This window comes from Macrobrachium nipponense, chromosome 5 (assembly GCF_015104395.2).
Source record: "Macrobrachium nipponense isolate FS-2020 chromosome 5, ASM1510439v2, whole genome shotgun sequence".
Taxonomy (NCBI): domain Eukaryota; kingdom Metazoa; phylum Arthropoda; class Malacostraca; order Decapoda; family Palaemonidae; genus Macrobrachium; species Macrobrachium nipponense.
This window is the reverse complement of record NC_061107.1, coordinates 75,772,315-75,791,115: the sequence shown is the minus strand read 5'-3', so window position 1 is coordinate 75,791,115 and position 18,801 is coordinate 75,772,315. Positions and strand designations below refer to the sequence as shown.

The 18,801-nt window shown below is 41.0% G+C and overlaps 1 protein-coding gene across 1 annotated transcript in view; it reads right to left on the bottom strand.

Annotated features, from left to right (window-relative positions):
- LOC135215416 (transmembrane protein 164-like) overlaps positions 1 to 18,801 on the bottom strand; it is a 111,597-nt gene that overhangs the window by 59,150 nt on the left and 33,646 nt on the right. The window contains exons 3-4 of the mRNA XM_064250028.1: positions 13,944 to 14,076; positions 9,407 to 9,523 (exon numbers count right to left, since the gene is read on the bottom strand). Of these exons, the coding sequence (XP_064106098.1) occupies positions 9,407 to 9,523; positions 13,944 to 14,076 (250 nt within the window). The remainder of the gene's footprint in view (positions 1 to 9,406; positions 9,524 to 13,943; positions 14,077 to 18,801) is intronic.

Below are 18,801 nucleotides of genomic sequence, written 5' to 3'. Positions count from 1 at the left end.
GTTCTTTCAGGCTCTTCCCCTACTAGAAAAAGATAAACTACGAACTTCAAAGCTCCTGGGCCAAGGCCGTGATGGGTTTTCATTCTTTGCAAGGAAATTTGGAAAGAAACGAACACACCATAGAATCTTCCTTAAACCCTATTTTGCCCTCGATAGCTTGGAGTTCACTCACTCTCTTAGCTGTAGCTAGGGCCAAAAGGAAGATAGCCTTCTTCGTCAGATCCTTGAAAGAGGCTAAGCCAGGAGGTTCGAATCTAGACGATCCATGGAATTGTAGAACTACGTCTAGATTCCAGTTCGGTACTACATGAGGACGCTTAATGGTTTCAAATGATCTAAGTAAGATCATGCAGGTCCTTATCATCGGATATATTTAAGCCTCTATGCCGAAATACTGCCGCCAACATACTGCGGTATCCCTTAATAGTTGACACAACCAGATGACATTCTTCTTTGAGGAAAATAAGGAAATCCGCAATTTGGGTCACAGAGTACTGGAAGAGGAAATGTTCTTCCTCTTGCACCAACGTCTGAAGACATCCCACTTTGACTGTATACACGCAAGGTGGAAGGTCTCCTCGCTCTTGCGATTGCTTTAGCAGCTGTTGCTGAAAAGCCTTTCGCTCTGACCAAACTTTGGACAGTCTGAAGCCAGTCAGACTGAGAGCGAGGAGATTTTTGTGGTACCTGTCGAAGTGGGGTTGTCTGAGTAGATCGCTCCTTAGCGGGAGCGATCTTGGAAGGTCCACCAACCATTCCAGTACCTCTGTGAACCATTCTTGGGCCGGCCAAAAGGGAGCGATTAAGGTCATTCTCGTTGAATCGGACTCTACGAACTTCTTGATGGTTAGCCCCAGGATCTTGAAGGGGGGAAACGCGTAGACGTCGGGTCCGTTCCAGTCTAGAAGAAGAGCATCTATTGCTAATGCCTCTGGATCCGATATCGGAGAGCAAGTAAGGATCCAGCCTCTTGTTCTTTGACGTGGCAAAGAGGTCTATGTGTGGCCTGCCCCATAACTTCCACAGGCTCTGGCATACATCCAGATGAAGGGTCCACTCTGTGGGAAGGACCTGATCTTTCCTGCTGAGGAGATCTGTCTCTTACATTCCTTTCTCCCTGCACGAACCTGGTGAGAAGCTTGATTCCTCTTTCTTCTGCCCACAGAAGAAGGTCTCTTGCTGTCTCGTACAGGGAGAAGGAATGCGTCCCCCCCTGTTTTCCTGATATATGCCAGAGCTGTAGTGTTGTCCGCGTTGACCTGCACTACCGATCTTCTGACTTTGGGCTCGAAAGCCTTCAGAGCCAACCACAGCCATCAACTCCTTTCTGTTGATGTGCCAGGCTACCTGGTCCCCCACCCAGGTACCTGACACTTCGCTGGTTCCCAGAGTTGCCCCCCACCCCGTGTCCGACGCGTCGGAGAACAACACCAGGTTGGGGGTCTGGGATTGAAGAGACATTGTTTCTTGACGTCCTGGGATAACGACAGGGAGAACGTCAAATCCTGAGAACGACGACTCCAATTCCGATGAAGAAAGAATTGGAGCGGTCTCAGGTGCAACCTTCCTAGGGAAACGAATTGCTCCAGCGAGGAGAGCGTCCCCAGCAGACTCATCCACTCCCTCACTGTGCATACTTCTTTCCCTAAGAAGGTTGTTACTCTCTCGAATCCTCGGGCTATCCTTTCCTGAGAGGGAAAAGCCCGAAAACTCAGAGAGTTCATCTGTATCCCGAGATACACACACTCTTGCTCGTGAATTAGTGACGACTTCTTGAAATTGACGAGAAGTCCCAAAGCCTTCGTCAATTCTAAAGTTACTTGTAAGTCCTTCAAACAACGATCTTCTGAATTGGCCCTTATTAGCCAATCGTCGAGGTACATGGATATCCTCACCCCTTTCAAATGAAGCCATTGAGCCACATTCCTCAAAATCCCCGTGAACACTTGAGGGGCCGTCGAGAGGCCGAAACACAGAGCCCTGAACTGAAAAATTTTCCCCCCCAATCATGAATCTGAGAAACTTCCTCGAGGAAGGATGGATCGGTACGTGGAAGTAAGCGTCCTGTAAATCCAAGGAAACCATCCAGTCCCTGGACGAAGTGCTGCCAGCACTGATGAAGGCGTTTCCATCGTGAACTTCTTCTTTTCTACGAAGAAGTTCAGGGCGCTTACGTCCAACACCGGTCTCCATCCCCCTGAGGACTTCGGAACTAGGAAAAGGCGGTTGTAGAAACCCGATGAATGATGGTCTGTCACTAGTTCGATAGCCCCCTTCTCCAGCATCTGATCTACTGCTAGATGGAGAGCTTGATTCATGATGGGGTCTCTGTACCTGGCCGTCAGTTCCCTTGGGATGGTCGTCAAGGGAGGTCTTTCGACGAAAGGGATGAGGTAACCTCTCCTCAAAATAGAAAGGGTCCAAGGATCCGCCCCTTTTTGGGCCCAGACTTCTGCAAACTCTGAGTCTGGCGCCCACCGTTGTTTGAAGGACTTGCAAGTTATTTGGGGGCTTTAACAGACTTGGCGAAAGTCTTACCCCTTCTTGAAGGTCTACGACCTCTAAACGTAGAGGTTCTTGATGAAGACGCCCCTCGAAAGGGTTCTCGAACACTTGCCTTTTCCTTCTTAGCCTTGGTAGAGAAGGAAGGGCGAGGTTTTCTTGCCGACTGTGCAAAAGGTCCTGGGTGGCTTTGGCCGAAAGTGATCTCGAAATGTCCTGCACTCGATGTTTAGGGAACAACTGAGCAGACAGAGGAGCAAACAGCAAAGAAGACCTCTGGGCATGGGAGACAGACTTCGTTAAGAAGGAACAATAAACAGACCTCTTCTTCACGATCCCGGCCCCATACAGGGAGGCGATTTCACTCGCTCCGTCTCTTACCGACTTGTCCATACAAGACAAAACACACATGAGATCTTCTGGCGAAAATGACTCTGGCACTTCAATTTTCTTGGCTAGGACCCCCAACGACCAATCAAGGAAGTTAAATACTTCTAGCACTCTAAACATGCCTTTTAGCATGTGATCCAATTCATTCATTGCCCAAGTCGTCTTAGCAGAGTTAAGGGCAGTTCTCCTTGTCGAATCTACCAGCGCCGAAAAATCCGAATCAGCCGAAGACGGTAGACCCAATCCTAAGGACTCTCCTGTTTCGTACCAGAAACCAGCGCGTCCTGATAACTTCAAAGGAGGAAAAGCGAACATCGTTTTCCCCGCCTCTTCTTTGGAAGCCATCCAGGAACCAAAACTCCTCAGTGCCTTCTTCATTGAAAGAGTTGGCTTCATCCTCACACAAGAAGAACTCTTCGCTGTCTTCGCCGTTGAAAAAAGTGAGTGAGGAGAAGGAGGAGCCGTAGGAGTAAGGGAATCCCCAAAAACTTGCAAAAGTAGCTCTGTAAGCTTCTTGTAAGAAGACACAGCAACAGAAGTGTTCGGTTCCTCATCCGAACCTTCTAGGACGTCTTGTCGAGGCGAGCGCGGAAGATCCTTAGGTGACGAAGGGATCCTAGTAGGAGTTGAGCGAGAGGTTGGAGAACGCCCTCTCTTAGAAGAGTTCACATCCACTGGAGAACGATGAGAAGATCTGGGTTGTCTACGATGAGACTCCCTCTTCGAGGTAGACGGAATCTCAGCCGAAGGAGAGGTAGGGCTCCTACTCCGAGAATCCTCGGAAACATCCACAGGACGCTTACGAGGAGGCGAGCGCCTACTAGACTCTTTGCGCCTATCCTGAGGCGAGCGGCTGCCAGGAGAAGAGCGCCTATCGAGAGCAGAGCGCTTGCGCGGCTCTCCATACCTGTCCAGTTGCGTACGATCAACGGAAGTTCAACTGGAAGGCGAAATGCGCCTACTAGGAGAAGGCTGCTTGCGAGACTCTTGACGTCTAACAAGAGGGTAACATTCAGGAGAAGGGCGCTTCAAAGCTAATGAGCGCCTACCTGGAGAAGGGCGCTTCCGAGATTCCTGGTGCCTACCAAGAGACAAACGGTCAGGAGTAGTGCGCCTAGAAGCGGGAGAGCGCCTACACGGAGAAGGGCGCTTGAAAGACTCTTGTTGTCTGCCCCGAGGAGAATAATCAGGAGTATGACGCCTTAAAAGAGACGAGCGCCTACTAGGAGATCGATGTGCAGTAGGCTCTTGGCGCCTACCTTGCGGGGAGCGGCTAACAGCAGGCCGTCTATCATGCACACGACTCCTACCAGACTCTTGATGCCTGTCAGGAGAGAAGTCACGATCCGACACTCGAGGAGAGTGACATCTGGAAGAAGAACGCCTACTTGTATAAGGGCGCCTTCTAGGATCTTGAGGCTGCTGAGGAGAAGTCTCATGCGAGGGAGTTGAAGAAATAGCGTGATGAGCAGGTGCAGTGCGCTTACCGGAAGCGGGAATCCAATCTGGAGAAAAAACTTCTTTCTCCATAGAGCGTCCTACCGATGTTTGGCGCCTTGAAGTCGAAAGAGAGCCAGGCGAGCGAGGGCGCTCACGCGAGCCCCTACCTTCATACGAAACCTCCCCATATGAAGGAGAACGCCTAAAAAGAGGAGAACGATCCTCTGAAGAGCGGCGCCTAGATCTCTTGATCGGAAGAGAAACGTCCTTCTTCCTACGTGATCTAACTGCTAAAGAGTCTGCTAGCGCCGTGATCTGAGCTTGAAGTCCCGCGAGTACTCTCGTAGGAGAATCTTGTTGTTCTTCCTCGGAAGCAGGCGCGGAGCGCGAGAAGAAGAACGATCACAGGATTTCTTGGGTTTCTTCGCCTCCACCGACGATTCTTCCGGGAAAACCTCCGGACTAGAAGCCAAAGGACTGCAGGGAGCCTTCCAAGCCCTCTTCAACGGGCGCGACGCATCCGGGGAGTTCCAACCTCTCTTCGGAGAGGGAGAAGACGAAGAGGAGAAGCATTGACGTAGGAGCTCCTTCTTGTAGCGATCCGAGGCAGCCTGGGAGCGTACTTCAGGATCTGCCGAGGGGACGCCTGACCGGTGGGGGTTCTCCCTAGCCCTCTTGCGGCTTTCGACTTTCCTACTCCACTGGAACTGGGAGTCTGGAAGAGGTCTAGGCCTAGAGGCACTAAGGAGCCGGTCAGAGACACCCTCCACAACACTGGGAACACTGCACTGATCACTAACACTCTCCTTACCTTCCAACTGACGAATCTTCTGATCCATAGAAAGAATCGTGGCTCTCAGAGCTGCCGCCTCCGAAGGCGAATCTTCGGCTTCGGTGCGGGGAGCAGGGGCTGCAACTTGGGAAGAAGGTTCTAATTCTACGTTAGTATTAGGATCCACATCCAACTCACTCATTCTAGATCTACTAGAACTTCTAGAGGAAGCCTTACGCACTCTATCATGTTCCAACTTCCTAACATAAGAAGAGAGAGCCTTATATTCTTCTTCATTCAATCCCTTACATTCACTACAAGGGTTAGCAAAAGAACATTCATTCCCCCTGCATTTCATGCAAACCGTGTGGGGGTCTACCGAAGCTTTCAGCAACCTCACCTTACATCCTTCATTCACGCAAACCCTAAACAAAACCGAAGTTTTAACTACTGAATCTAGGTCAGACATCGTTAAAGAAAATCAAAATCAAAATCAAACCGGTCCACAATCAGGGTATGCCAAGCCAAACAAAGCGAATACGTCACCAAAAGAAGTCCAAATTAACTCCAGGCAAGCGAGAATCGAAAAACTATCGAGAGGAACCGACAACAGTTGTTATCGTTCCCGCGACAGAGAAAAATCTGACAAGCTAACGGGAGTGGTTCGTACATCCGCCACCCAGCGGCGGGTAAGGTAGACCACCTGACCTACCTGTCGCGTGTGCCGCGAGATTTGAAATTCTGTCGGGAACGTCGGAGACTATAGCTAAGTATATATCTGTCAGGGAAGTTCATGTACAAAAATACAGTAACAATAATCATGTCATACAAGAATTACTGTTTCACTCATACAAACCAGTTTTTTACAAATGACATAAGCACCTGCAAGACAATAGTCTGCAATCCATACGAGACATTCAATGGCAATACCCTGTCTTTGGCAAGAGAGAACTGTCAGGCTTAATTGAAATAAGGATTATTGTCATGACATGCCTGGTATACACTACAACCAAAGAAAAAACTTTTAGTTCTAATAGCCATAAAGCACTGTTAGGAACTAATCTCTGATAAAAGGAGAAAAATGATTTATGGGCCAAAATAAGTAACAGCTACCAGGCAAGAAACAGTAAAAGCACTTTATCATATAACATCAATTAAGAGTAAACAGGGTTCCTACTCCAGGGGGAACATAAAACAAAAGCAATCTGGATAAAAATGATGAAAAGGAAAACTTAAAAGGTAATACTAAGGTTTTAACAGTCTTTTAAGGAGAGGTATGGACAGATAGCATTTTACCTAAAAACGATGAGAGTAATAATCTGAACTTAAGATTCATTTTTTTAACTATAACAAGCTGGATGGCCTTGTAAGATTTCTCATAGAATGACATGTACTCAAGCATAAGTTTTGAATTACATGGATTTTTCACCACACCATCATTCATTCCCCTCACGTAACTCAGCACCTCAAAATTTAACAGAATCCTTACCTACCAAAAAGAGCAAAAATATTCCCTTAGTGTGGTTAAAATATTGTGATGAATTTCTTGCATTTCATTCTACCTTGTGAGCTGTGTATGATGTTTAAATCTTCAATCTACACCCTTTACCAATAATTTCCAGGCCATTGCCAAAGGTGGGCCTACTACTATTTCTTTATCTACCACTTCACTACTGAATGATCCTTCCCACTTTTCATTTGTGCCCATGTCTCCACTAAGAATAGCTGCAATCTTACACATGGATAACAAATATTAGTCTTTTTACCAATTACATACTTTTATATTTACAAAAAGGTCAGCATTCTTACAAGATCTTGGCATCATCTGTTATATCTACTATACAGTGCAATATTTCTCTCACCCATAAACCCCATCCAGGCCATCTACAAGGCAACTTTTCATATTGTACTTCTTCTACTGCACTGTCAGTTAACAAAATTTTATTTCCTAGGTTCTTCACAATGATTTCCAATCCTATATTCCTCACTCAACTCTTCTAGCTTATAGACATTTCTAAGACCTCATCTTTTGATTCTGTAATTACCATAAAGTAATCTGCACTTATTTGTAGATGCCTCTAACTAACATTTATCTCCAATTCTTAACAAGCACTTATTGTAGATGCCTCTAACTAACATTTATCTCCAATTCTTAACAAGCACCAGACATTGTTTTCACTCCACAGCATATGCCAAGGGTATAATACTAACACCTGCTCAATGGGTCTTTTTGGTAAAATCTGAATTTATATGTTCATCTAATTTCTTGGCTTGATACTGTCCCAATAGTGCCCACTAAAAATTAAGAGAGTATATTACAATGAATATGGCATCTTATTTCTGTTTATAATGTAGTTCTGTAGTTCTCAGAACATAAGATTACCCATTTATTTTGTCTGCAAGAAGTTGCCTCTTCAAAAAGGAGGTGCTTCTTCCACAATTGTACATACAGGTAGCTGCTTTATCATACCTAATGCCACTGTGTTTGATTTTCAAAGCGTGAATACCAACTAAAAAAAAAATAGTAAATTTTATCATTTACTTTTAACTTTTACCCAGTATCTTATTACAGTATGCTTATACATATATTGAAATATGACAAAACAGTATAACACATGATCAAGCTTGTCATATGATACTGTGGGATTGCCAACTTTGCCACCTGAAATATTTTCCTTAATGTCGAGAGAAAATTTTGGAGAATGGTCAAAGTTAATAAGTGAATGCAGGTTTTTAAGAGGATTAAAAGAAAGGACAGAAAAAAGTAGTACTAGAAATCAACATGATGTCACTAACAATGAATGATAAAGTTGTGGGTTGGGACTAACATGTCAGGGTAGTTCTGGATAGTTTATCAACACCAAGGAAGTGGCATGTGTGTGTGTCAAACTAAGGTTTTTAATAATGAATTTTCACATCTTTATGATTCTGAAATAAACTTTGTACAGTTATCCTTATCATTCCTTATCTTCTAATATTGAGCGCAAACAATATTTTATAGTAAGCTCAGCAGGGACTCATTCATTCATAGGCCCCTATAAAATCCATGTACTCTCTCAGTGCAGCAGAAAATATTAAATTCTACTGTACATTTTCTAAAATTATTACCCATCATGCACTTTAATAACACTTAGTCTTTATATGTTTCAGTTAGCTACAAAAAACTTTCACACCATTCTGTAAGACACAACTACTCTACTAATTTATATTCTGGAGTTATTTCTTTTCAAGCAATAACACCTAACTTAGTCTGAAAATTAACATGCTAATTTTTCATGGCTCTTAATTTGTTTTTATTTGTATAATTCAGTAAAACTGTTCACATGCTATCAATCATTTCAGTTCCTAAGAGCAAATTTGATTAACCTTTCTAAGTGCATATCCCTACATGCTTATGCTTAAGTATCTGACAACAGGGAATTTTGATGAAACATCAACCATCTCAGAATTCTTCGAAGTTAATCTGTTCTATACTTTTAAAAAGTTAAGACTATCATATATAACAGATAGTATGCTTTTACATGATCTCCAATCTCTTTTCATTCTTGTGAAAGCTATTGGAGTAAATATTTCCAACCAATAATCTTAGGGTAATTCTATGCCTCATCAATACATACCATTAAAAGGAAAAAGTTATACATACATGTACTAGGCTCCTACTAATGGCAACAGTATCATTTTCATTTATGTGTAAGTCTGGTAGGCTACACAAGCTGGAATACGTATCATTTACCTATTCCAGCACACAACCTATTTGTCAATCCAGTGAGCACAAACTCCATCACTGTATTTAGTTCAATAATAAAAATGTCAAGAGTATGAATATTTATTGCCGGTTATCATTTTTCAGTTACATAACACCCAAACAACTTCTGAAAACTACTATATAGCAGCTAATACAGAAACTTATTCTGCAAAATTACCAAATGAAACCAGCACTAGGAGCAATATGCATGACCAGTTAAGGTCATCTTAATAAAGCATATCTCAAAAGAATCAAAACTGATGCACATTTAAAATATGTGACCTGTTATGTTGACAAATTATTCTTGTGACCAGTTCACTGTTAATCTGATTAACATACCAGACTTCTTTCCATGTCTCAACATCCTACTCTTTCCTAAATGTGACAGCAGCAACTTGTAAAAGAGAAAAAAAACTGAAGATGGTCACTTTTTCCAAATGATATGAAATATGATAAGATCTATCAAGTATAAACATGCTTCTAAACTAATTTCTGGAAGTGCACAACTGGTATCTAATTCAGATAAATAAAAGACAGTAATAAAAAAATCTACATACCAGCCTTGAATTTGTGACAGGGAACAACAAAGCAAGAACTGCTCCATTCAAAAAATTAAGGTGTACTCTGAAGACGGTTGTCACAAATTGGCTAGGTGGTGCAGCTAGGAGATAAATCTGAAAAATCACATTAGATGAACCATAAAATTGTCAATAATGCCATAGGGGATTAAGATACTGTAAAAAGCATGGATCACATATGAAATGAGAAATTCAGGTTTCTACTTATATATACTAAATTACCGTATATTCCGGCGTATAAGTCGACCGGAAGATAAGTCGACCCCCCAATTCTGAGTAAATTTTTATGATTTTAACTAATATCGGGTATATTAGTCGACCTCTAAAATGTGAGGCCAACCATACGCTCAAAATAAGCAGCAAGGTAAAACGTATCATATAAAATAACCTGAATGTTATTACGGTACATAAGTTGCTCTACTTACCATATGAAATACTGGTAATATACTCGGTATATTAAAAAATCTGTGTAATATATAAAAGATGGATACTGGCAAATAGGATTAGAAATGATATAACGAAAGATACGTTACTCGTGTGTAATGTAAACAAACAAAGCGCTAACTAACGCTGCATAACAGCCTACGTATATATGTATGTACAAACTGCCACTCAAGTTAATGATTTGATTGGGTTGTTAAAAGGATTTTAAATACATATTTACCATTAAATACAAAATTTTTTTATTTTATTTTTATGTGATAAAATAAAGATTTCATACCATATATAAATGTTTTTGAACAATACCCCGGTAAATACAAAACTGTCAGAGTGAACGCATCCTTCTTAGTTACGGTACTACAAATGGCTGAGCAATGTTTACACTTGCTGTGCGATTGGGGTTTCTTCAAGTTACTTTGATTTTTTTCATTTTATTTAAAGTAATGGATGTTCTAATGTATTATTATTGTCGTATTACAGTGCGAAATGTTTTTAATACATAGTTACCTCAACAAGGCTGTCATTGTTATTAGCCAACTGTAAAGCCTGGATTCCTGTACCGATATGCCAAAATAATCAAGATTCACTTTTTATTACCGTTAGATAAGTCGACCCCCTAATTTTGGCATGATTTTTTGGGGCTAAAGGGTCGACTTATACGCCGAAATATACGGTACAATGGGAAAACATGATTAGACTTCAAAAACAATGATAACATGTGGAAAATAACATACCATAATAATTAAGATAAGTTCATGACATACTGAAAAAGAGCATTAAAGTACTAAGCAAGATTCTAAATTACAAGTTCATATAGGAACTTTGCCTTAGGGTACACAGGCAATGGCTTTTGCAGTGACCTCTGAAAATCTTCTCTCTGAGACTATGCTGGTTTTTTGCCATGAGTAAAGATAAAAGGAGTGTGGATACTTATGAAAACTGTAAAGATAAGGCTGCTTCAAAAGAAATTTATATGATTCAAAAGCTTGTGAAATCATTGCAGGGTCAAAATGGAGTTATGAGGGTCATCTGGGAGCTGGACATGGCTTGAAATGTTACTGGCAACTATCTCAACAAACTAACCAGCTGAAAGGCATCAAGTTCCCGGCCTTTATGTAGCTGCAGCCTAGTGCTGATTGCCACTGCAGATGGGTCCAACCAAAAAGAACAGAAAAGTGGGTCATTTGGGAGTTGGCAAATGCTCACAACTCACTCCAGCAACTGTAAATAGGGGAGAGAGAGAGAGAGAGAGAGAGAGAGCCAATCATTCCACTCACAGTCACCTATTCCCATGAATGGTCACAAAGATCATTATCCCTCTTCAAAGAATTGTAACAAGCACAAGAAACCTTGCTAGTCTTTCTAAAGGAAAGACTACCAAGGCCTTATCTTTAGACTTATATTGTCAAGGGACAAAGGAGATGAAAAAATAAAGGGGAGGGGGAGAAAGAACATGCATTCAAGTACTTTGACTCTTTCTCCTACTGGTCCCTCCAAGCTTACCCTTTATGTGACATATCTCTAAAAAGTTTTTCCCTTTATGTGACATATCTCTAAAAAGTTTTTAAGTCACTGCAATCAATTCTGTATTTTTTTAAATATATTATAAGATGCAACTGAGACAGGAGTCATCACAGGGACAAGAGTTACATCCAAAACTAGCAAAGTAGCAACAAGATCATATTAACAAATAAACCACCAACAGGAGCAACAACCAACGTTGAGGCCAGAGTCCAATGCCAAAGCAGGGAATTTGGCAATAACCAAGTGCCAGAAAAGCAACAAGGAACAATCCCTGTATAGGTAAAGATAAGACCACAATGCCTTCAGTAACCCCTCAATCTCCAACAAATAGCTCAGAGTAGTCAGTGATGCAGAACCAAGAGTAACATGGCAGATACAGCAACAATCAACACACTTTTAACTGAATGATTGGCTCTCTCTCTTTGGAGAGAGATCCTCGAAAGAGATTCAGGGAGAAAGGAGCAGGTTACAGTCCAATGACAATAAAGAAAACTTCTTGGATCTTTTCCCAAAGTAGTTGAAACCAGTGTGTAATTCTGACACGTAGAAAGATAACAGAAAATTAAATTATCAAAATTCCAGGGTTTCATAAAGTGCCATACATCCTACCATACTATTGTCACCTTCACTGCTCCTTCGTCCTTGAAAAGGAATAAGCAGATATACATAACAAAATTTTTAAAAATCAAAGAGGGGAGCCAAAGTCACTAACAATGAACAATACAGGAATAGGAAAACACTTCAAAATATCCATTCAAAGATTCCAATTGCAGAGGAGTGTTCTCTGTAGTACAGCTGAAGAAGAAAGTGGACGCTTAATGCCCTTTACACACCTTCCACTAATTAGCTACTTTGTTAACAAGCTTGAACACCCCATCTAACTTTCAGCATGGGTATATCCATATAAAAGACAAAACAGCATATAAGTAGACCAACCTCAGTGAGAAAAGATTTCACAATTTGCAAATCAGGAGATTATGCAAAAACAATTTGGGCTATTTATGACTGATTGGTTTGTCATGACCATATTTAGGAATTTATGCAGTAAGCTGCCAATACTGACTGAGCAGCTGCTAAATATGGACTTTATGCAGTAAGCTACCTGTACTGACTGAGCAATTGCTCGGAGGTGATGCTTACGATAATTCAAGAATCTCTAGCTGAAGGGTTTGTCACAAAAACTTTATTCTTCAAATATACTTTGTTATTTTAACAATTTCCAACTGGAACGCTATATGGTATGGTGTATTTGTGAACATTCTTGACATTTGAAGATTACACTTTGAAACCTAGCCTAAGCCTACAGTCAGCTAACTTGTCTGTGATATGAATTTATACCAAAAATCAGTTATTTACATGTCTGGAAAAATACCCATTTGAATAAAAATGCAACTACTTTCACTTACTATTAAAAGATTTCTTTTTGTCAAAGATGACAGGTATCATTGTTTTGATAAAAATAACCTCATCTAATGAACCTAGGATGGATCTGGTCCAATCAGATTCAATTTGGACGCTAAAAGAGAATATAAGACTTGTGTACTGTCCAAGACATATCAATTTAGAACCTAACTTCCAGAAATGATTAATTACTAAAATTGGCCTGCAACTGTTAGCACGGCTTAGGTCCTTCTTAGTTTTAAACATAGAAATAATTACATCATATGAATAAACATCCCCTGTACTGAAGCAAACCATTATACCAGTCATGCCAGTGGAAGTTATAACAGTAGAAAGAAAGCAAATGACCAAATGGTGCCTATTGCCAGTGATAAAGGGGAATAAGATGAACAAACACCCCTGACCAACAGCGAACAATCACAGACTCACCAGTAGGAATACACCAGTAAAAATACCCCAACCTCCCAGATCAACAAAACCAAGAAGGTCCAAACATTTGAGAGCTTTACAGTAAAGAACCACTCACACCCCTTAGAAACAGGTCACTTGAAATTCACCTGCCTGGAATAAAACCAACCTCCCCGTCCCATATCCTTCAGAAATTTTATTACTGAACCTGTCTGGTGATGAGCAGACTTTATAGTAAATTTCATTTGGTTTCCTTTAAAGGCAAGTGTAAGTTTACATTTGATTTCATACTTTATTCCAGTAACAAAATTTACTGTAATAATTCGGCTTGATTTTCAATGTTTTATTATTAGCAGCAATTTTTATGCTTACCCACTAAGCCTAGCTTACAGCGGTTGGTCTCCCATATGGCCTCTTTGGATGCAGGGCAGTTTTTTAGTACATTTAAATATTTTTAAAAAGTGTGTCTAATATGCTGGAAAATACGGTAACTGGAAGCTTGCTAAAAGACTAACGTAGGTCAAAGTTTATTTTGCTGAAGCAATTACAGATGCTCTATAAACTGCACAATGAAGGAACTACTTTGTACACCAATTAAATAACAATGCCTTATTGTTTTATACCTTATAACTATTTACTTTATTATGTGAAAAATAAGATTCCAAAAAATGTTGCATGAAAAGGGGGCATCACTTTTGGAATGCCTCTTTTAAAATGATAATGAAAGCTAATACACTATTACCTGAATGGCTGTGGTGACATGACAAGGATTTAGTAAGTATATGAGCTGTTTTGTTGCAAACTTGAATCCTGTTTCCATGCCAAAAACCATGGAAACTAGCACCAATAAAGCTCTCTTGCCCCCACGATCCTTCCTGAAAATAGTAACAAGTATCTACAGTCACTTTAAAATGTAATAAGTAAAACAACAACAAAATTCTAAAAATACAAGGTACTATTTTATAATACAAGCTCATATCTTACAGCACTTTCATTTGTAATGATAATTACTGAGATACTAGTAATCCATGTGATTAGTAGTATGCCAGCACAATACAGTCCAATAGAACTCAGTTATCAGTGAAACACTTTCTTTGGGTGGCAAGCCTTTGACAAATAGAATGTGAAAGAATTTAATAATAATAAAAAAAAAAAGAAAACCATACCTTGCAACTGACCCTCACTTCAGTAGGAGGATCAAATTTTCCAAAGCCCAGTTGCTAAACAATGACACCTGGATGTGACTAGCAGCAGATATATCCTATATCTTTATGATATCATATCATCTATAGTTAACCATTGACACTGTATGTATAATGAAGACTAAGTAACTCAGAAGACTATGAAATAAAGATATACTAATGGCAAATGAGGGGAAATGAGGTGATGTTGGCCTCACTTGCTTAAGATCCTCCTAAGATGAAGAGACTACAGTGGTACCTCGAGATACAAAAGGCTCAACTTACGAAAAACTCGAGATACGAAAGCAAATATGAAAAATTTTACGGCTCTACATACGAAAAATGCTCAAGATATGAAAGGTTGTTGCTGTAAAGTCCAAGATTCGCCCAGACCACCGATAATTTTGAAACTCGCCCGCCGCCAACTGAGTAAACTCGCCACCATCCTCCCGCTCTCCCATTGGTTCCTGATGCTAGTCACTGCCATGAGATCCTTCTCTCCTATTGGTCAGCATCCCTCCAATGATGCATCTACGTAGTGGCGTGCTTTTTCGGCCACTCGGTAGCAGCATCATTTCTATACGCACGTTCTAACGATTTCGTTTATTAACGTAAACTCGTTAGAGATTTCGTTGTAATATACTTTATCGTGTTGTGTGAGACCTTTACTACATACGTATACGTACTACATAACATAATTACGTACAGTATATACGTAGTCATGGGTCCCAAGAAACGTGAAATTCACGGAAAGAAGAGGATGCTCTCTTTGGAGACGAAGATGGGGATTATCAAGAAGTATGCAGCTGTATGCGATTGAGTGTGATCGCCAAGGAAAACGGCCAAAGTCCGTCAACAATAGGCACCATTCTTAAGCAGAAGGATGCCATCAAAGCAGCTTCACCTTCGAAGGGCATCACTATTTTGTCCAGCAAGAGGACCCACGTGCACGATGAAATGGAAAGGCTTCTTCTTGTCTGGATAAAAGACAAAGAAATCGCTGGCGATACGATAACGGAGACAGCAACCTCCCACAAGGCCAGCGCTATTTTCCGCAATTTGATTGCCCAGGCCGAAGACGACGGAGGAGAAGGGACATCAACGCCAACCCCAGACTTCAAGGCTTCGCATGGGTGGTTCGAGAAATTCCGTAAACTGACTGGCATCCATTCGGTGGTGCGGCATGGGGAGGCGGCCAGCTCGGACACGAAAGAGGCCAAAGCCTTTAAAAAGACGTTCGACGAGATGATGATCAAGGAAGGCTACAGTTCTCAGCAAATCTTCAACTGTGATGAGACTGGCCTTTTTTGGAAAAAAATGCTTCATCGGACGTACATCACGGAGGAAGAGAAGAAGCTACCCGGGCATAAGCCTATGAAAGACAGGCATGCGCTCGCACTTTGTTCGAACGCCAGTGGGGATTGCAAGGTGAAGCCCCTACTTGTCTATCATTCGGAGACTCCTAGAGCCTTCAAGGCCCACAAAATGCTTAAGGAGAAGCTTCCAGTGATGTGGAGGGCTAATGCGAAAGCCTGGGTAATGAGGCTTTTGTTCACTGAGTGGGTAAATCTGTGTTTCGGCCTGACAGTGAAGAAATTCTTGGAAGAGAAGCGCCTCCCTCTGAAATGCCTGCTGGTGTTGGACAATGCCCCTGCTCATCCTCCTGGCCTCAAGGAAGATATCCTAGCAGAGTATTCCTTCATAAAGGTTCTTTATCTTCTGCCTAACACCACCCCTCTCCTCCAGCCCATGGACCAGCAAGTGATATCGAACTTCAAGAAGCTGTATATGAAACATCTTTTCAAGAGATGTTTTGACATTACCGATACCACAAACCTCACCTTGCGTGAATTTTGGGAGGAGCATTTCGATATCGTAATATGCATCCGACTCATCGACCAAGCTTGGCAAGAGGTTTCAAGGCGAACCTTGAATTCCTCGTGGAGGAAACTCTGGCCTGATGCCCTATCCGCCCGAGACTTTGAGGGATTCGATGTGGGTGAAGCTGGTGCTGCAGATTCAGGAACAGTTGGCGATCCTGAAACTGTTTCGCAACCAGATCTTGACGAGATCGTTGCACTCGGCAAGTCCATGGGGCTGGTCGTCGACGAGGACGACATCAATGACCTTCTCGAGGAGCACCAAAAGGAGCTTACGACAGACGACCTGAAGGAGTTGGAGGCCATGCAACATAACGTCGTTCAAGAACAGTTCTCTAGCAGCGGCGAGGAGGAGGACAACGACTCAATGACAACGGCAGAAATTAAGGATGCTCTAGCTGCTTTTCATAAGGTACAATCTTTCATAGAAAAGAGACACCCCGAAAAGGCTTACACAGGTAGTATGCTTGCACAGTTCGATGACGTTTGCCTGAGTCGTTTCAGGAACATTGTGAAAAGTAGGCAGAAGCAATCTTCCTTGGATAGTTATTTTTTAAAGAGGCCTTTAGTAGGAGTAGAAAGCAAAAAGGAAGAACCGAGTGATACTAAAAAACAGAGTTGAAAGTGGTGAAGAAGTTGAAATTTTGTATAAAAAAAAGGTAAAGTATAAAAAAGTAAAAAGAAAAATGTAAAAATAAAAAAAGAAAAAAAAAAACATTTTTAATTTTAGTTTTTTGTAAAGTTAAGTGTTACAGTTTTGTTGATGTTTCGTAAAGTTTAGTTTGTTTTTCTTACATTTTTTATGTGTTTCGTAAAGTTAAGTGTACATACGTATCTGCCGTTTGTCCTCCTCCTCTTTCGCCACTTTTGGAGATAGCCTCACTCGAAAGGTAAGCTTCCACATTTTACCACATACGTACGTATGTACGTACAGTATTTCTTGTATACCATGTACACTAATACACTTTATTTACAGGTATATTAGCAGTATGTATTGAGTTAGGTATTGAATGGTCCAAATTGTTGTAATATTTCATTGTTTATAGGTCAATTTAGCTCTATTAAGAAATTTACTGGGGTGTTTTTGGAGGGCTTGGAACAGATTTGTCATTTTACATGTAAAATGCGGTCAAAGATATGAAAAGCTCATGTACTTGTCAAGTTCCTACAACTGGGCCAGTTGTAGGAACCTGACAAGTTGTTTCTTCAACTTAGGATTTGCAACTTGATTCACATTGCAAATCAAATAGTATTGTCAACCATTTGGTATGTCCAAGATCCCACCACTATAAACAAATTTTTACAATAAAACATGGCTATACATACCCATCCACATGTGAAAACCTTCATAACCATTACCACATCTCTTACATTTAATCAAACTATCTATATTCCTGTTCATGTACACATTGGTATACTATATTACTGTATTACAATCATACAGTACATGTATCACTTTAAATGTTTTACATATTTTGTAATGACCTGTTTCCCTAATATTAAATGCTTTATATTGCATTAAATAGTAAGATAAAGACTATACTCAAGTGGAGGTGGTATTATCATCCTTGGAGTTTCCTTCAGATGGTGGACATGAACAATTATATAGCATAAATTATGCTATAATAAACAATTAACATGTAACTGCTAGATATTGTGGCCAACCAACCCATAGATTTTCCCATGATATCAATTTTAGGCTAACACACGACCTCTCAAAATCATGACAGACAAAACAAACTTCTGTATGATCAGTCAAAACTGAACTTACTGCTGTCAACATATTTGTGTGTATCATACTAGCATGCAAATCCTACTAAACAAACTTTAACATCTCTCAAAAGTCATACTACAGAGAATAGTAGCACAAACTTTCTGTCTTTATGCAAAAGATATGCATGTGTATACACCAAGAGGGAGTGTATCATGGCAACTATACATGTACCAGGAAAATCATAGGCTAAGAATGACTACTGAAGAGCAGTAAAGTGCTATTATGTAAAAAATACTCCAGGTCTGTAGGAAATCCATAGTAAATCCAGTCTTAACACAACTGCATACATACAGATCATCCTAGTCCTTGAATGTACAGCATAATCAAGTCTGTTTTGTGCATACAAACTCCCCCCACCTGTACAGTCAAAGAACTTTATACACACTGAGAGGGAGGTATAAGACTTGACTGAAATCCACAAGCCCAGAGAGGCAGAGGTGAAGAGCCAATGCCCGTGCACTTAGAAGCAGCAGAGCTGAAGGTATTCCACTCTCCTCACACACTAAGAGACTACTCAGCTTTTGTTTAAGTTCCCAGTATTTAACCGGTGAACAGGTGTGAGCACACTCACTGCCATGCAATCACAGACCTGGCATACCCAGCTGGGATGTGTCATGAACCAACCCACTGCTGGCAAGTACACAATCTGATGATCAAACATGTCAAATAATAGGAAGGGTTGTCTCAACCTGGAATGAACAGGAATGCACAAGCCCTCTCCAGTGAATTTCCAAACAAGCATAGAAAGAACAGCTAACCACACTG